We start from the raw sequence: 18,609 nt of genomic DNA, 5'->3' as shown, positions 1-18,609 counted from the left end.
GACTCCCCAAAGCCTTTCCACCATGTACAAGGTACAAGTCAGGAGTGTGATGGAATACTCTCCACTTGCCTGGATGAGTGCAGCTCCAACAACACTCAAGAAGCTCGACACCATCCAGGACAATGCAGCCCGCTTGACTGGCATCCCATCCACCCCCCTAAACATTCACACCCTTCACCGGCGCACTGTGGCTGCAGTGTGTACCATCCACAGGATGCACTGCAGCAACTCGCCAAGGGCTTCTTCAACAGCACCTCCCAAACCCGCAACCTCTACCACCTAGAAGGACAAGAGCAGCAGGCACATGGGAACGACACCACCTGCACGTTCCCCTCCAAGTCTCACACCATCCCGACTTGGAAGTATATTGTCGTTCCTTCATCGTCGCTGGGTCAAAATCCTGGAACTCCCTTCCTAACAGCACTGTGGGAGAACCTTCACCACATGGACTGCAGCGGTTCACGAAGGTGGCTCACCACCACCTTCTCAAGGGCAATTAGGGATGGGCAATAAATGCCGGCCTCGCCAGTGATGCCCACATCCCATGAACGATTTTTAAAAAAAAACAGAAACAAAATCAAATAGCCATTGTAAAAATACTGCAGGCATATGTAACAAAACATAATCCCTTGGATGTTGACTGCTATTTATCTTTTTAATATCTATTTTTGAAAGACTTTTATCTTCTTATGCAAGCAGATTCAATAATAACTTTCAAAAGGAAATTGGATAAATACTTGAAGGGGAAAAATTTGCAGAGCTATGGGGAGAGGGCAGGGAAGTGAGACTAATTGGATAGTTTTTTCAAAGAACAGGCACGATGGGCCGAATGGCCTCCTTCAGTGCTGTATCATTCTATGAATCCATGTTTTCAAAAGGCCGCTAACATTGCAGCATAAAATAATGGTGCGACAAAATGTTTGACTTAAAATGAGCAGATCTTCTGTGGCATTGCTCACTGTGAGCTGGGGGATACACTGGTTTGAGATTGCGGCATGAAAGGCAAATGGCAAATTTGAACAATGCTTGGTGCTCATCTTGGGGAAACCCAGTCCCAGAAACTACTGATCTGAATGTGTTGTTTGGGCGATTGGTTGGTGGGGTCATAGTGCCTAGCTCTGGAACATGATTTGTGGGGCTTCACAGCCTTACACTACACAGGCATTGATACAAAACTAGTATTAAATGGTTAAAAACATGAAACATAAATTTGAGTAGGTAGACCTCTATCTTTTAACCTACCACATCACTTAGCATGCTGTTTCTTTTCTCTTAGACAGGCCACAGGACTTTGGAATTCTCAGTAGTTTAACTGGTGTGCATGAAAATCGTGAAACAGGAGCGGAAACACAAGTGGAAGTAAGTGATTCACTAATTAATTATTGATGCCTGGGTGTGATTACAAGCTGTGATCCTCTCGAAGGGTTCAGTCGATGCCCTAAAATGGTTTGAGAACCCAAAGTTGAAATGATTACCTTGTAATCCTTCCCTTTGTATCTTTATAATGAGCGAGTTTGGAGGATGGCGATGGCAAGTCATTGTCCATTTTGGATATTTTGTGCAGATATTGGGGATGACGGTAAATGTGGTAGGTGTATAATGTCCTTATGTGAAGGGTTAATAATTATGAAAAAAATTGGCCTTTTCCTGATGAGGAATGCAGGAAAAACAGTCCTCACAATGTTGTTTTCGTCAGGTAATCATGAATCAGTCCAGCACCTTGTTGTTTTCAAGAATAGGTTACATGAAACATCAAGTTTCAGTGCTCTGCCTCAGTTCCCAATTTGCTTAGTGCTTTCAGTGACTGAGGACTGGATCAGCTTTGTGAGGCAAAGTCCTTGTTCATTTCCTCCACCTGGTCATGCCACATAGTTCAATGGGCAGGGCCAACCAGTTAAGTAATATGGAAAAATTGCATTTTTTTTCAGTTGCTAAAAAAGTTGCAAGTGGCCTCTCACCATAAGGTCCCAAGTTCCATTTCCGGTCAATGCTGAGTTAGCTGACCTCAATTGGCATGCTACAAATTGGCCTGGATTATGGAGGGGAGAATTCAGCCAGGGTTTCGGCTTCTAATTGTGAACCAGTAGCTTGCAACTGGAAAGTGCTTGTGTGGAAATCCGATTGGGTGCAGCCATGTTGCTGCTCTTGTAGGAATAGTCCGCAGACGCTTGCTGTCTAAATTGGCACATGAAGAATGGCCACTTGATCAAGGTATTGAAGGATGTTCACTGTACAGCACCCCAGCAAGAGTGGGTGCTACCCGGAAAGTGTTTTTATAACTAACAATTGGATCTCCTGTGGTGTCGCCCATAGAAGGTCGGGACAAATCAAAATAGTGGTAATGCTGTAGGTATGAGTGTGAAGATCTGTTTCATCTAGTGGTAGTAGTTTACGGATCCAGGTATGCCTGTGTGTCACAGAATTTGATGCCCAAATAAGGAGTGCGCCTTGTACGTAACAAATTAATCTTATTGATGTGTACTTTTTAATTAACCAGTCTGCAACAATTCTATTTAATACAGTACCACAGCCTTACAGAACCCGATGATGAATCACTTGCAGAAGACAGCAATAGGGTTGCAGCTCCTCAGACCGACAGTGTCATAGGTATGGAAATCCAATTCCTTTTTCAGAAGTACTGGTCTTTTTTACCAATGTTGATTTTCTGTATGTTTGTTTGCCTAGCAGATCCAATGTTACACTTGGATATCCAAGAACTCGCCACTCTTACCACAGGCGAAGTTGACTGTGAAAACTTTGAACGTTTGTTTGAGAAGTTGAAGGAAATGAAAGGTGGGTTTTGCGTTTGGAAACAGTTTTCATAAAGTCTATGGAAATTAACCTTACTGACACGTGTCTCAACCCAACCACTGTTGACGTTCTGCATACCTTCAGTTGAGTTACTCCAGTTCTGTCCTACAGGAAATTGGGTGTTGGTGTGACAAAACATACACGTGTACTACTTGTAGCTGGGCTGAAATTTACAATTTATATACTGTTTAAAATGAATGAGTCTCTGAGCACACTTAACGACAATGCAATACTATTGTTATGATGGGTCGCTATATCTAAATCAGTTGAAGTCATAATTTCTACCTCCTGTGGTTGCTAAGATCTAGAGGTGGTTCTCAGCTGCATTATGAGGAGGAGGTGGGAGAGAAAGCAAAGAATTGTAGCTGAAGTGCCCATTGCTGGCATATGACTAATGGTCTGGGAATCCTTCCAGCTGATTGTGTTACATGAGTAACTCTTTGTTTCAAATTGGCAGACAAAGCAGCAACGTTACCTCATGAGCAAAGAAAACTCCACGCAGAAAAGGTAAGTACCTGCAGACTTTAAGCAAAACACCAGGTGTTTGTACGTTGTAGTAGATCTCCTATGGCGTTGCTCACGGGGGGATATCTCAAAGTTTGTTGCCCGAAGTGTTACAGCTAAAATGTGACTTAAGTGAGTGTAATGTCACAGGAAATGTGCACTGCACATACGACTTAATGTATTGCACATATTTTGGATGTGGGAGGATGTTGTCAAAATGACCTCAGTACACTGCTGTTCTGCAATTTCTCCACACGAACCATCTAGTCTAATCCCACTCTCTTGTTCACTCCTCATATCCTTTAATACTTTTCTCAGGCAACTATTGAATTCCCTTTTAAAATAATTTATTGACTCTGCGTCAACAACGGTTTGTGGTAGAGAATTCTAACAACCCTCAATTTTTTTTCTAATTTCCCTGTGAATTCTTCTTGTGATTATCTTAAATTTGTGCCCTCTCATTACCAGCTCACGGACCAGTGGAAACAATTTATCGCTAGCTACCTAATCATGGCTTATCAGGTTACCCCTTAAACTTCTCAACTCCAATGCAAAAGCTTTTTAACTAGACGAGTCTTTTTTCATAACTGTAACTTCATCTCTGGTAACATCCTAGTCAATCTATGCTGCAGGTTTTCCATTGATTCTATATTCTTTCTATAATGGAGTTCCCAAAATTGTACACATGCACTCTTCAATAAACTTTCAATAGTTTTTCATTCAGTGAGGAACCGCCATGTGGAGCAACTATTTGGCATTAATGCTAATGACTAAAATATTGTAATACCTACTGATGGTAAAAAGAGAAGAAACTGCCCCAAATGAGTTGTGTGTTGTCCTCTATGAGATTACCATCTTGATAAGTCACTTAAGAATCTATTATTCGGTAGAATGTAAGTCAGAGAAAGTCATGATCAAATTGTACAGTGCTCTGGTCAGAGCATATCTTGAGCATTAGATCCCGTTCTGGTCACCAAGGCACAAAGGAGACGTTCAAGACCTGGAAGCAGTGCAGAGAAGAGCCACAAGACTGATCCCTAGTGTCAAAGGTCTTAAGTTACAAGGGAGGACTGGAGAAACTAGGGCTTTCCATCCTGGAAAGGAGGCACCTGAGAGTTGAAGTTATGGAGGGATATCAGATAGAAGAATGGAAGAGGTAAATCCCAAGTATTACTGTAAATAAATAAATTGCAGGAGCAGAGCAAAGGGACACAGGTTGAAACAGTGAAAGGCAAATCGAGGACTGATCAGGAAATTCTTATTCACAGTGATCAACATATGAAATAGGCTTCCAGATAGAGTAGTGGAGGCACAAACCCTGGACATGTTTAAGAAACAATTAATGGGGGGGACTTTAAGATCATTCTGGATAGATGAATTTAAACGGGTTGAATGACCTGTATCATCCGCAACTATCTTGTGATGAGTTTCTACTGCACAAAATATTCTGATTGATGAATATCCAGGTACAGAAGTACTAACAGAAACCGTTGGAAAGGCATAGCCGATGCACTTAAAAGGATTGGGTAATGTTTTGGGTAAAAGAGTCTTTGCCCAAAACTCTACACTTCAGATGCTAATGACCCTGCTGTCTATTTCCAGCACTTTTTTTTGTTTCTATTTCGTATTTCCAGCATGTGCAGTTTTTTTTTTGTCTCCGATGAAAGTACCTGAGTTTTTTTTTCATCCCATTTCTTGTCTCCTCTTCTCCTCCTCACCCCCTGCCACCACCACCCACCAAGTTGAGTTTTCATGTGCAAAATAAACATTTACTTGAAAATAGTAATGTTATTCATTATCGTGGAGATCCACCAAAACAAGCTGGCAAAATAGATTTTTACTGAGGTTCAATTGCTGCAGGCCAAATGAACTGTTCGGCCAAATTGGCTAAAGAATTTACTGACTTATCGTAGCTTTAAAGTAGATTTGTTTCAGAATATAATGGGTGATCTTGTGTCTTATTTACTTACAATTTTTTTTCTCACCCTTCCCCTTCACCATAACATTGTCTCATGCTCATCCTGTTTACAATGAAGATGAGCAACAGTTTTCAAATTACAACGAGGGTGTGTTTTACATTCACAAATCTCACCCTATTTCATTTGACAGGTCGCTAAAGCTTTTTGGATGGCCATTGGTGGAGACAGAGAAGAGATTGAGGAACCGTCTGATGAAGAGAATGACTAAGGGCTTGGTCATTTTGTGGTTTTCCAGATGAAAGATTTTAATTTGTTGTCAGCCTGTGTTCTGCTTGCGTCTCTCGCTAGACGTTTCATTCCCAGGGTTGTCGGGGGTCAAAATTTTTTCATGCAACTGCAGAGCCAACACTGCAGGCAAGTCGATGTTTTGAATCAACTGAATAAGATATGGATCTTCATCTGTGCTTTCCCCTATCTCAACCGCACTTATTTGTTAGACTAAACATCGGAGCTAAGAAGCCCCCGAGAGGAAGAATTGCACCCCCTCCTCCTTTCTAGGCTACACCTCCCTCCAATATCCTGGACATTGGTTACATTAACTGGTACTGGTTTGAGAACCATTTGAGCCTTTCCATTCCTTGTGCACTCATTCTCACCCAGAGCCTTTGCTCTACTTTCATTAAGCAGATTGGATTGTGTATAGAGCAGCTGTTTCACTCATGCACTTCATTTCAGTGCTAGAATAGTGCACCTATGATAAATATTTAGTGGAGTACCCAGTACCACACCAAGAACGCAGTGTATCTTAAAAGAAATTTGTTACAGATTCAGCATAAAAGCTTTGAATAACTGTTCACGTGCAAGTTAGATGATAAACATAGTTGATAACCATGATTCGTTTTTTTCTTGAAAATGCACAGTTCAGTGTGTTGAGAGATGTGCAAAGAAAATGGCATAAAATAAACCTATCCAGAATAAAGTTAAGTAACTTGCATGGAAAAAATAAACTCGTAACATTCAAGGAGCCAAGACAATTATGTTTCTTTGTTTATAACAGCCCCTAAAGGATTTTGCTATAAACTGTGTACTTTTTGCCACGTGATTCTGATAGGTCTTTATTTTTAGTGTCTTCCATTAGAAAAAAGTGCAAGTGCAAGTGCAAGCAGGCAGGAAAACATACACTGCTGCAGATAAATATTTCACATGCTGTACCAGTGGAGCAAGAAACATGAGCTGCTTCTATGCAGGAGATTATTTTTTTTTAAAAATGGCTTCTTTAATGTTGGGGTCTATTCTTTTTGCAGTTAACTGATTGAAAATGACATTCACGTTGAGGAATGTGGTGGCGCACTTGGGTGTGTACCCCTTTCATCTCTGGAAGCTGCCTTCAAATCCACTCCAGACAGATGGCATGAGTATCTCTTCTGTCTGCGAAGGTACTGTGCGAAATCAGTTTAGGCCTTCTAATCCAGTTCCTGGTGGGGCATACACCCACAACACAAAACTGCCCCTAACTGTGTGGTAAATTGGCAGGTCTCACTCGGAAGCAAAAGGATGGTGTGGAAAATGAGAAAAAATGTTGCCCTGGTACAATATGATGTGTACTTGAGGTTGGTGCTGCAGTACATTAGTTGGGAGCTTTACTCTGCATGTAACCGTACCACTGGGAGTGCTTGATGCTGACACTGGGTGCCCAAAGTGCGGAAATATTCCATTCCTCAGTGCTAACTAACAATCCTCACCTCCTATGAGCAAAAAAGTCATAAACTCGAATGATATACGAATGAATATTCTATTAGAATTTCACAAGAAACCGTTTAAATAGAATGTTACCTGATCAAAAATGCTAATCTTTATTGTATGGTGTAGAAAGTCAATAAATTTTATCTGCATATAATATATATGTATATATCTTCTACTTGTGCTTCCTGTCTGAGCATTTATTTTTGCATGAGAGGTTGAATCTTGGATACAGAGGAAAAAGAATCAGCCAGGGTTCCTGCTCCTGGTCAGTATTCAGTATCTCCTGCTCGAAAGTGCCCATATGCGGACATCATGAGGACATGATCGGGCTCAGCTGCAATCCCCTTCAGTCAGTCTGCTGGCACTTGCTGTCCCACTCGCCCATCACCCTTGTCCTTGTTAACCTACATTGGCTCCCAGTTCCTCGATGGTTCAGATTTAAAACTCTCATCTTTGTGTTTAAATGTTTCTATGGCCTCGCCTCATCCCTCCCTATCTAACCTCCTCCAGCCCTGCAACCACCCCCCCCCCCCCCCCCCCCAAACTCTCTGTTCCTCCGACACTGGCCAGTTATGTTTTTCCTCATCCCACCATTGGTAGCTAAGCCTTCATCTGCCTTGGCTTTGCACCTCTGGGATAGCCTTTCCTAAACCCCTCCGCCTCTCCACCAGCTCTTCCTTTTAAGACCTTCCTTAAGACCCACCTCGTTAAGCAAGGTTTTGGTCACCCCTCCTAAATTTTTCTTCTGTGCCTTAATGTTCATTTTTCTTTATGCCTCCGTGATGTGCTTTGGGATGTCTTTCTACATTAAAGGTTCAAATACAAGTTCTTATTTTCAATGTCGTTGTCATTAGGTGACACATGGATAGCCACTTGGGTGAGGCCCTAGGAGATGGCTGACACCTGTAGAATTGTACCACAGTGTGAGCTGGCACCTTCTTGAGAGGAGGAAGAAGGGATTGTGTATCAATTTTTAAACCTGCTAATCCACTATTGCAACATAATGGTATTTGTAAACTGGAATTTATGATGTGAGTAAAGTTGAGCTTGCTTTCTTTGTTTTTTAAAAAAAAGGGGACTTCAGGCTAACATTAAACTTTTCAACATTATAAAGGGAATTGACAGAACTGATCCCAGCAAATCTTTCACTGTGGCAAGGGGTAGGGGTTCAAATAGCAGCGGCCACAAGTTAAAGGCTCAGTATTTGGGGGTAAGAACTCGGGTAGAACTTTTTCATTCAAAACCTCCAATAGAGTTGTGGAAGAAGGTACCAGAGGTCCTTGAAACACAGTATAACTGCGTTCATGACGTGAGTACAACAGCAACTCTCATTTAGTGTGTTTTTAATTAACTCTAGTAAACCACTGGCTGTGTTTGGCTCAGTTGGTAGTCTCCTTGCCTCTGAGATAGAAGGTAGTGGGTTTAAGCCCCATTCCTAGACTTGAGCACATGATCTAGGCTAATGCTGCATGGTAGTACTGAGGGAGTGCTGCTTTGTTGGAGGTGCTGTCCTTTGGATAAGACCTCAAAGCAAGGCTATTTATAAATGCAAGTTGCTGTTGTTCTGCTGCTTCAGATGGACACCAAGGATTCCAGGGCATTTCTTGAAGAGCAGGGAGTTCTTGTTTCTTTCCCAATATTCACCCTCTCCCCCACCAACAAAAACTGCTAAAGTGGCAATTCATCTCATCATTGTTTAGAATCTTGCAGTGTGCATTATGATTGCTCTGTTAGCTTTATAAGTGACTGCAATAAAGTAATTAATTGTCTGAAGCCCTTTGAGATGTTTGAGAGATGTGATAAGGCTCTATATAAATGCAAGTCTTTTTTCATGTAATATTCCTTAGTGTAATATGTTAATGCAGTGATTAACCTAGTGCATAGGAATTTTACACAAACCAGTATGCTACTAGAAGATTTAAATATCTGGATGTTTCTGGAGAAGGGATTGAGGGATACTTTGAGATGGCAGGTAGGTAGAGTTGATCTATTGAAAAGGTACAGGCTTACTGGCTCTGTCATTTTCCTTTTTAGAGAAAAAAATCTTGTTCATGTTACAAAGCTGACTGATGAACCCATGATTAATGCTGACAATTTTATATCATCTTTTGGCAATTTCTGTATAAATGGGCTTTATTTCTTTGTTCAACAAAGGGACTTAGTCACAAATCTGTGGTACTGTGAAAAATTTGTGGTCTACCATTGTGGTGTCCATGCATGTAACTAGGCATGAGGAGGGCCTGCATAGGGCAGCTATCTGTACTTGGTACTCAATGGTTTCCTTGTGCATGTTTTTTTCCTGAAGTGTGCAGAAAAGGTTGGCGTAGTATTTTGATGATGTGCTCTTATCCTTCAATCCCATTTCCCTGTAAACCTTGGTATGTAGCCATGCAGTAAGTTCCCAATTTTGATTCTGGTTGGGTGTCTGATCCTCTGTCACTTGGTTATGGTGAGAAATATAACCATGTTCCCACTCCTGATCACAATCTAGCAGTGCCCCTCCCTGCCCTGGTGAAAATGTTGAATAAAATTGAGCTTGGCTTTAAAGGCAGGCCATTCGATCATAAGGGGGGGGGGTTTGTCATCATTCACTTGGAGATGAAGACCGGTTGCTCATATAAGGGATTGAGGAGGGCTGCTGACCATAGAACAATAGCCCACCGAGTCCATGTCTTGAGATGAGTGTTCAACATTTTGGTTTAAGAAACGTGTAGTTGTTCTCCTCCCCTGGAAGGCAGTGAGTTCACTAAACCCTCGAGTGGCTGATGTAACAAAAACAATTACCGTTCATAACATGATAAAATGAACTTTAATAACATTGAAACATTTACATAAATGGAAAGGATTTTTGGCCATTTCTGAACACTTTAAAAGTAGAAAAAAAACCACTAAAGTACAAGAAAGCACCTTTTTTGTAAAATGTGAAAGTTATACAGCTTTGTCTGCTGGGACTAAATAGCTTAATGCTACTTGGGGAGAGATTCACATGGTACCTCCTACAGAACTTGGTAAAATGCTGATACAGGTCATGGGGTAGTCAATCTAAACTGCAACCTTGGCCTAGTAAACAGCAAGCAATAACTGTAGACATAGGTTCAATTGCCTTTAGTTTTACAGGCCAATTTTTAGTTAAATATATTTGCAGAATCACATTACATTTCATTAAATAGAAAAATACACATAGCCATGGGATAGCTTTATTTTGACTCCATGAGTTATCACTATTCCACTGTTGCAAGCATCACAGATGCCATTGTGGAGGGTGCTTCATGCCATGATGCACTGCACCACAATACATGCTCAGTTAGTGTTGCCACCTTTTGATAAGTCCAAAAGTAGACCCATTGGAGTTGGTCTCATCTGTTTAAACACTGAAGCACATGAGAACCTCTCCAATACAGTGCTTTAACCCATCTTGCACAAAAGTATTCCCTTTTATTAGATTAGAAACTCCCAAACTAGTAAAACAAGTATTACAAATGTAGTTGGATTGTCTCCATGGACCTTGGGTGAGATTATTTTCCAATATTATGGCCAAAGTTTGAGTAGGAATGCCCAAGTTCACCTGTTTTTGCTCCATGGCTGCCAGTTGTTTGATCAAGGGTGGTAGGATGCCCTAATTCTGCCTGCACACAAGATAAAACTCCTGGTGATGTATGGCTTAGTTTGCTGCATAGCAAATTTAGCAACTGAGCCATTTGGGGAGTGCGTGGTTGAGCAGCTGGACTAGGGCTGCATAGCCTGTGCTTCACATTGGGAATTTGCAGTAAACAAAAGTGCTTGTTGAGTCACTCGCCTCTTGCTGGTGCCAAGGGTCTAAAGAGAGAGACTGGACATTGGGACAACATGCAATGACATCCACATCCAATTTCAAGACTCCACACTCACTTATAATTGTAGCCTGATCCAATTTTGTTGGGTTTTGTTTCTCTTTTTTTTGAATCACACTAGCATGAAACAGCTGCAATGTGATTTCACTACAGGCTCCTTTTTAAAAAATAATTACTGTGAATGCTGGAAATCAAAATATCCAAATCCATAATTTCCATCAGGAGTGTGATCTTTAGCTGGTTTCCTAACTCCGAGGGTGAAGCTTGGACTTTCCTGCTGGTTACAGCTTACCTTCTGGACCTTCTGCTGTTCAAAACAGAAGCTGATCCTACGAAAGTGCAGTCCAGAGTCTCGTAGATTAGGGGGCAGTGGATCTGCGATGTTGCAGTATGCATAGCCTGAGTAAGATTGCCCGGTGGTACTGTGCATTCGTAACATCAGCCTGAGCATCCAGCTCAGTGTGACCACTGAGAGGTCACTCCATCTTATTGTGGGGTGCTTACCATAATACCAACTCAGAACTGCAGCAAAATGAAGAGTTAGAACCAGTTCCAAAGAAATGTGTATCTATGGTGAAACTAATACTGCAATCCCCTAGTCTACCAGAAAAAGTAGTTAATTCTGTCAGTTGATATCTTTAGAAGAATTGATCCAATATCTGCCAAGGAAGCAGTTCAGTGATATTAATAGATCTATGTAATGCACAAGAGAGAGTTAGGAACTATGATAGATCCACCCAGCTCGCTAATGGTGGCTAGGATTCTGCACCCAGCTTAGTAATAGGTAGGATAGTCCTTACTGGACAAGCAGTGGGAAGCTTAGCAGTGATTTGTGCTGGTAGGCAGTGTGGTTTTTGCTGCTTAAAATCCAGAAATACCCTTGTGTATGCCAGGAGGTCCCTAAGCCTTGCCCCTGCTAACCTGCATCTAAATTATCTGGATTGAGATAAGCAGGATGTGTTCCACTCCATATAGAAACTCTACCTGTGTGAATCTCACAACACCAAGTTATAGTCCAACAATTTTATTTTAAAATCCACAAGCTTTCGGAGGCTTCCTCCTTCCTCAGGTGAATGTAAACCCGAGGAAGGAGGAAGCGTCCGAAAGCTTGTGGATTTTAAAATAAAATTGTTGGACTATAACTTGGTGTTGTAAAATTGTTTACAATTGTCAACCCCAGTCCATCACTGGCATCTCCACATCATGTGTGAATCTCAGTAACTAGGGAATCTTCCATAGCTTTGACCACAGTAGGGCAGGTGTTTGAGAATTTACCTCAACATTGCATCAGTGATGCAGTAGGTATAAATATGGGTGCCTGGATCTTATGAAGCTCCACCTAGTGATAAGTGTGTAGCTGCAGGTGTGACTGTCACAGAATGGTAATGTCCAATTAAGGAATGTGTGACATATATAGCAAATTTACATTAAGAATCTCGAACACAAATCTATAAAACAGTCAAGGGACTCTGCATGTTCTAACTAAAAGAAAAATGATTGAAGTGAGTGAGAGAGCCATGCACTGTGAAAGGAGCAGCCTTGATGGGACAAATCACCTCTTCGTGATCAGTGTGGTACTTTCCAGTAGCACTTCTCCCCCTTCGCTACGGCTTGTACAGTGCCTCATACGATAATCCCACGAAATCCAGAGCAGACTGTTTTAAAATCTTTCTTGCATGTAATTTTTTTTTAAACAAAAGAATGAATGCTCTTAAGGAGTGCAGTGAAAAGATTTTTTAAAAAAAAATGTATACACTAAAAGGTCAGTTATTTCAATCTTCTGTTTAAACCTCATTTAATCAGGCCTGGAATTTTCCTCCCAAGAATAAGTGTTACCAGCTGTTCAAGGAAACCACATGGAAATATCTGTGACAGGGATAGAGTGAGTTTGCAGGGAGATGTAGAATTGAGGCCAGCTGCTTTTCCCATAGAGATAGTAAGAAAAATGGCTGGGAAAGCCACCCTAAGGCATCTGCATGCATTACCTACTGGCTGCTTCCAGCACAGTGTGGGTATAGGTGTAGGATCAGCCTGCGTGCTAACTACAGTCTCTGAAAAGGGTGCAATTTTGTCTGCTTTGGCGACAGGAGCATGGTTTTCACTCCATCTGATAAGCTGGTGACTAGGAGCTACAAACTGCAACTAGAACATCAGGCAGGATCACAGTGTGTCTCAAAAGCTTGTATTACCAGCTCGCGAGTCTGCTATATGGCTGCTGCTTTCCCCATTGGCACTGTTTTAAGGTGAGCCGTCCCATGAAAGTTGAGAGCTGAATGGTGCATGATCTATTTACACACCCTCTTGACATTAGTTACTTTGAAGCACAGTGACTGTAGACAAACACAGTAGTCATTCTGCATGTAGCAAGGATGCACAAATGTCACTGTGGCAAATGACCAGTTAATCTGCTTTTGGTGGTGTTTGAGCAAGGAACGTTGGCTAGGATAACTTCTTTTGAAGAGAAAGATATAGCTAAATTTAACATCTCATCCAAAGGAAGTCACCTCCAACCATAATCAACCATATCAAAGCAGTCCATGCTCTGCATGCAGCAAGACCTGGACAATATGCAGGCTTGGGCTGATAAGTAACATTTACGCCAGGCAATGACCATCAACGTGCTAGGGGTCAGCATTGATCAGAAATTTAAATAGATCAGCCACATAAATACTGCGGCTACAAGAGCAGGTCAGAGGCTGGGTATTCTGTGGTGAGTGACTCACCTCCTGACTGCCCAAAGCCTTTCCACCATCTACAAGGCACAAGGCAGGAGTATGATGGAATACTCTCCACTTGCCCAGATGAGTGCAGCTCCATGAACAACACTCGAAGTTCGATACCATCCTGGACAAAGCAGCCTGCTTGATTGGCACCCTATCCACCACCCTGAACGTTCACTCCCTTCACCACCAGCGGACCGTGGCTGTGGTGTGTACCAGCCACAGGATGCATTGCAGCAACTTGCCAAGGCTTCTTCGATAGCACCTCCCAAATCCGCAACCTCAAGGGCAGCAGGCGCATGGGAACACCTGCACATTCACCTCCAAGTCACACACCATCGTGACTTGGAAATATATCACCGGTCCTTCATCGTCGCTGGTCAAAATCCTGCAACTCCCTACCTAACAGCACCGTGGGAAAACCTTCACCACATGGACTGCAGCAGTTCAAGAAGGTGGCTCACCACCACCTTCTCAAGGGCAATTAGGAATGGGCAATTAATGCTGGCCTTGCCAGCAATGCCCACATCCCATGAACGAATAAAAAAAAAGTAGATTGAGTGGTCAAATCCTAGTATGGGACTTGAACTCTCAGCAGTCTGACTCCGAGGTGCAAGTACTATGAACTGAGGCAAGCTGACGCATATGAATATTTATCAATTTCCCAGGTCTATCAGTAACCTTGTGTTCTTGGATAACCTTGTAGCTTGGTAGCACATTGACTTGGAATTAACATATTGATGTATACCTTATATCACTGGTGTATAAGACACTCCACCCACCCATACCTTCCAGTCAAGAAAAAAAAATCCACCACTCAAAAATAAGACTCCTTGCAGTCACCACAACAGCCTAGAGAACAAGAAATGTTCCACACACTTCCACTGCTATACAACAACAGCGAGGCTAGAAAATGAGGAGCAGGAGACCGGCAGCTGGAAAATGGTGACTGGTACTGAGAAGTCTGGAAAATAGACCCAGGTGAGAGCACACCCACCCCCACCCAATCCAACACAAATGTCCCCCCCAGTAATTCCCAAACCATAGAGATAATTTTATACTCAAAATATATACAATACTCACATAGAAACATCTCTGAGCACTTCACAAAGGGGGAGAAGTGAACAAGCAGGAAGTAAAGAAAATGAGAAGGGCTTTTAAAGGAAGGCGGTTGGAAGAGAATTCCAAAGGGGAGGGGTAGTGGCTGCAAGGGGAAAATGACAGGAATTCAGCTTAAAACTTACAACAATCACCCTACAGTTCTACCTGTTTTATCCTCATTTCAGCCATAAATAGCTTCTCACCACTTTCCCCTGATGGCCTAGTGGGTAACGGCACCATGCAGGTTTAATCCCTGACCAGTATTGTTAATTGATCTCAGCTGGGGCAAATGGTTCTGGGGCACTATGATTATCCATAATTCCCCATAAAGTAGGGCAAATATCAGTTAGTGTTGCTCCTCTGGACTGGCAGCCAATGATTCTTATATACATACACGCAGGGTGAGCGCACAATAGAACTTGGCTGTGATGTCCTCGATGTTGAAATAGTCCGCTCATACATATGGTCTCACACACATGAAGAACTGCCACTTGGATGAGATACAGGAGGTCTGGAAAAAGAAACTGGGCGGGGGGGGGGGGGGGAAATCATCTAACATTGCTTTAATATTTCTACCCCCAGCCACTTTCCCCACATGACATCATTCCCTTGGTGTGCTAATGTAAACATGAAGGTAAAGTTTCTATACTCCACTGCACGGGGAAAGAAGAGAGTTCGAATCAACAGAATTTTTAAGAGATATCTGCAGCAGTCAGACATGAGTTCCCAGCTAACTAAGGGCCTATTTCAGATTTCCAGCATCTGCAGTATTTTGCCTTTGTTTAAGAGCCTAAGCAGTTCTTTATACACTCTGTACTGAAATTAAGACTCATCTCACCATCTACCGTAACTCATTCTTTCCCAAGATCTCAAAACTGTGGACCTTCCCTTCCTCCAGCCATCAACAGGCTTGATGTCACTAAACATTGCTCCCTGATTTACCATGTCTTTCATCTTTGCTCTACGGGCCTTATCCCTTCACCTAGGGTTTCTCAATAATTGAATTAACCATTATTGGAGTCAACGGGTGTACAAATGAATCACATCTTCTGAACAACATCACTCCAATCAGGTGAGAAGACCAAGATTGGAACAATTGGAGGTAAAAAGGAAAAATAGTGACAAATGACTGAAATCTTAAGTACAAAGAGAAAATGCTGAAAACATACAGCAGGTCAGTCAGTAGAGTCCCCACCACTTAACCTGTCCAAGCTTATCACAGGCAGCCGCTTATATCGGGCAAATGGTGGCTAATCATTTGCCATTACCATAGGAATCAATTACAAAGACACTGTTAATGAACGTATTTCGGGCAGTTCAATAAATGCTTACCCTACACGTAACGATTTAAAAGGCTCTGTTGATTTCAGGCAACGTCGGGTCTTCGAGTAGTTTTAATCAGCTGTTCAGACCTCGTTAAAGTGCAATTACCTTAGTGATGAAATTCTGGATGCAACTGCTAACAATTAGGAGAGGCAGTTGCGAAATGGAGATTGCTTATTTTTTTTAAGATGTTGGTTACAAATAGTGTTACCACCAACACGTCCGCTACAAACGGTGGGATCCGTGTCTGAAAGGGAAAAGACAAATCTGATGGGAATCTTTGTCAAAACTAGTTCTGACGAAGGATATCCGCCCAAAATGTTAACCTGTCTTTTCTGTCTCAGATTGTGACTGACCTATACATTTGCACCATTTTCCATTTATTTTAAGATTGGAACCAAGTTTGTCCATTTGCCTTGTTAGAGTACACCACCCCAGCACTGCCCTGGGACCATTTTTTTTTAAGGTACTGCATTGTATGGATGATCCTTAATTAGTGGAGATTTTTACAGAGACCATAGGTTATCTGACGCACCCGCTCCTAACATGCACTGAGAGTGGGTAATGCAGAAGTACGCAGTCCCAAACCCCCGATTTTCAGTCCAGGAGCAGTAATTTTTACCTCCATGAGACTGAGGTTGTGTTAACAAAAACACCAGAGTATGGATAACAATGCCTGTGGACTCGGGCTAAATCAAAAGCACTACTTGACCGTTTTAAATAAATACTTAATTGAATAAGCCAATTGTTTCAGTTCAGCCAAAGTCTCAATCTGTCCAACGACAGAAACACAAGCTTGTGTTGCAAGTTTGAATTGGACCACTGCGCAAAAAAAAAAACTTTAAAAAAAACAATTACTGCAAAGGCAGCAAGTGAGGAAATCAGTGTAAATAAATGCTGCATTCTCCCCCACACTGACCGTTGCTAGGATACCAGCCGCTTTCCAGTACCTTGCCGAAGTTGTCCGTCTTCTTGTGGGAGCCGAGAGGGTGAGTGTTTTGAGGGTGTTACAGTGGAGCCCTGCCCTCAGCCCCAACCTGCCCTCACTGAAAATTGAGCAGTAACAAGAACCCTGGCTGATATCTCTTCCGCCCCCACCCCACCATCCCAGGGACAGTAAAGTCAACAGTTGCGCCCTAACCACCACCCTGTCTGAGATCAGTCAACATCGTACTAACCTGGGATTGAACCTGGGACCTTTCTAGTCTGTATGAGCCTGCTGAGCAGAGCCATCAGTGCCACTGCCTTTGCAGGAATTAAAGGTTATGCAAGTGCTGCAGACAGGACTGAGACCGGTTCCAAGATGGGGGTCATTTAAAGTCGGGCGTGACCACTAAATATTGGCCGCTCTGCACACCTCTACAACTCGCATTTAACTAGAGAAAATGTCCCAAGGCGCTTCATACAGGCCTAAGAAAAAGTTTTCAATATAAATTGGATTGTATTGTTCAAAATAACAACTCCCAGCTACTATAGATGGCTAACCGAGTGCTCGAAATCTGACTAGAAAGGAGGAAAGATTTAAAAGCGGGTGGTTAGTGTGCAAGTCAAACTTTTGTAATACAAGTAGAAACACAGAGTAGGAAAAAGGTTACTGGCAAAAGAAATCACAAGCTTCCAGTACATTGATGATCAGAATAGGTCCTGGGAAGTGCAGCTCAATTCCCCCATTCCCAACAGCTGGTGGTGGTATACAGGGGGGACCTGCAAAACAACAAGGGGCTCAAAAACCACCAAGTAAAAGAGAGACCTCGCATTTATTTAGCGCCTTTCATGACCTCAGGACGTCCCAAAGCGCTTTACAGCCAATGAAGTGCTTATGAAGTGTAGTCACTGTTGTAACGTAGGGACGAGCTGGTCTGAACAAGAGAACGGTTGTAGTAACTTCTTTCTTCTCGGTGTAACAAATGGCTCAAGTTACCAGGGTGATGCAGGCGGGTAACAACAAACGGCCTTCTTCCCAGGCGTGACCATCAAAGGTTCCATGAGGACATTAAAAATTAAAAAAAACTAGAGAGAGATCGATCGATCAATTTAACCCTAGGCAACTGCACTATTCATTCTAGTTGTAGAGACAGAACATTAAGAAGCCAAATAATACAAAATGGACAGTTGGCACAAAACAACCGCCGACAAATTTGCCATCTGGTAGTGAGGGAAAAAAAAGTTTATTTTCCTCCATTAGAAAAAAAGAGAATTGAAAATGCGTGTTTTTCTTTTTTTGTTTGTTTGTCGTCACTTTGCATTTTGCCCTTGTAAATATTTCCCAACAGCATTGCCACAGAAAGTGCTTACAGTTATCGTGGGGGGAGTGGCAAAGATGGTACCTGGTATCACTGCAGAAGGAACCACTGGCAGCGGGCACTGCGAGTAGCAATTTTTTTTTGTTGTTGATTTATTTTTCTATAAATTAACTGCTACAGCTGGACCAGTAAGATTTGGCAGGCGTCTTCCCTGAGATGAACAAATCTTTTACGACATGCTCGAACATCGTATGGCCGGCGATCCCATTTGGGTGAGGACTTTGTCCAGCCATTGCAGAGGTCCGTTCAGGTGAAGCTCGATCCAGCAGGGGGTACTGGTCACTGTCTGCCGTCTACAGAGATAAAAAGGCAGAGCGCAGGCAGGTCATAAAAATGCACACATGGGGAGAGGTTT

General features: G+C 42.4%; 2 protein-coding genes across 7 annotated transcripts in view; one reads left to right on the top strand and one right to left on the bottom strand.

The window, feature by feature from the left end:
* The window catches only part of aagab (alpha and gamma adaptin binding protein), a 32,717-nt gene extending 25,565 nt beyond the window's left edge, over positions 1-7,152 (top strand). The window contains exons 6-10 of one of the 2 annotated variants that reach the window (XM_067971339.1): positions 1,277-1,359; positions 2,523-2,607; positions 2,689-2,793; positions 3,269-3,318; positions 5,425-7,152. In XM_067971339.1, coding sequence (XP_067827440.1) covers positions 1,277-1,359; positions 2,523-2,607; positions 2,689-2,793; positions 3,269-3,318; positions 5,425-5,502 — 401 coding nt within the window. In that variant the 3' untranslated portion in view covers positions 5,503-7,152. Of the gene's footprint in view, positions 1-1,276; positions 1,360-2,522; positions 2,608-2,685; positions 2,794-3,268; positions 3,319-5,424 lie in introns of both variants that reach the window. The other variant, XM_067971338.1, reaches the window with a different exon arrangement.
* Positions 7,153-9,767: 2,615 nt separating this feature from the next.
* Positions 9,768-18,609, bottom strand: part of smad3b (SMAD family member 3b) — a 101,847-nt gene continuing 93,005 nt past the window's right edge. For all 5 annotated transcript variants that reach the window (XM_067971333.1, XM_067971334.1, XM_067971337.1 and 2 more), the window contains one exon: positions 9,768-18,547. In XM_067971333.1, coding sequence (XP_067827434.1) covers positions 18,424-18,547 — 124 coding nt within the window. In that variant the 3' untranslated portion in view covers positions 9,768-18,423. The remainder of the gene's footprint in view (positions 18,548-18,609) is intronic.

Source organism: Heptranchias perlo, chromosome 34, assembly GCF_035084215.1.
Source record: "Heptranchias perlo isolate sHepPer1 chromosome 34, sHepPer1.hap1, whole genome shotgun sequence".
NCBI classification, from domain to species: Eukaryota; Metazoa; Chordata; class Chondrichthyes; order Hexanchiformes; family Hexanchidae; genus Heptranchias; species Heptranchias perlo.
This window is presented reverse-complemented; position numbering and strand designations above follow the sequence as displayed.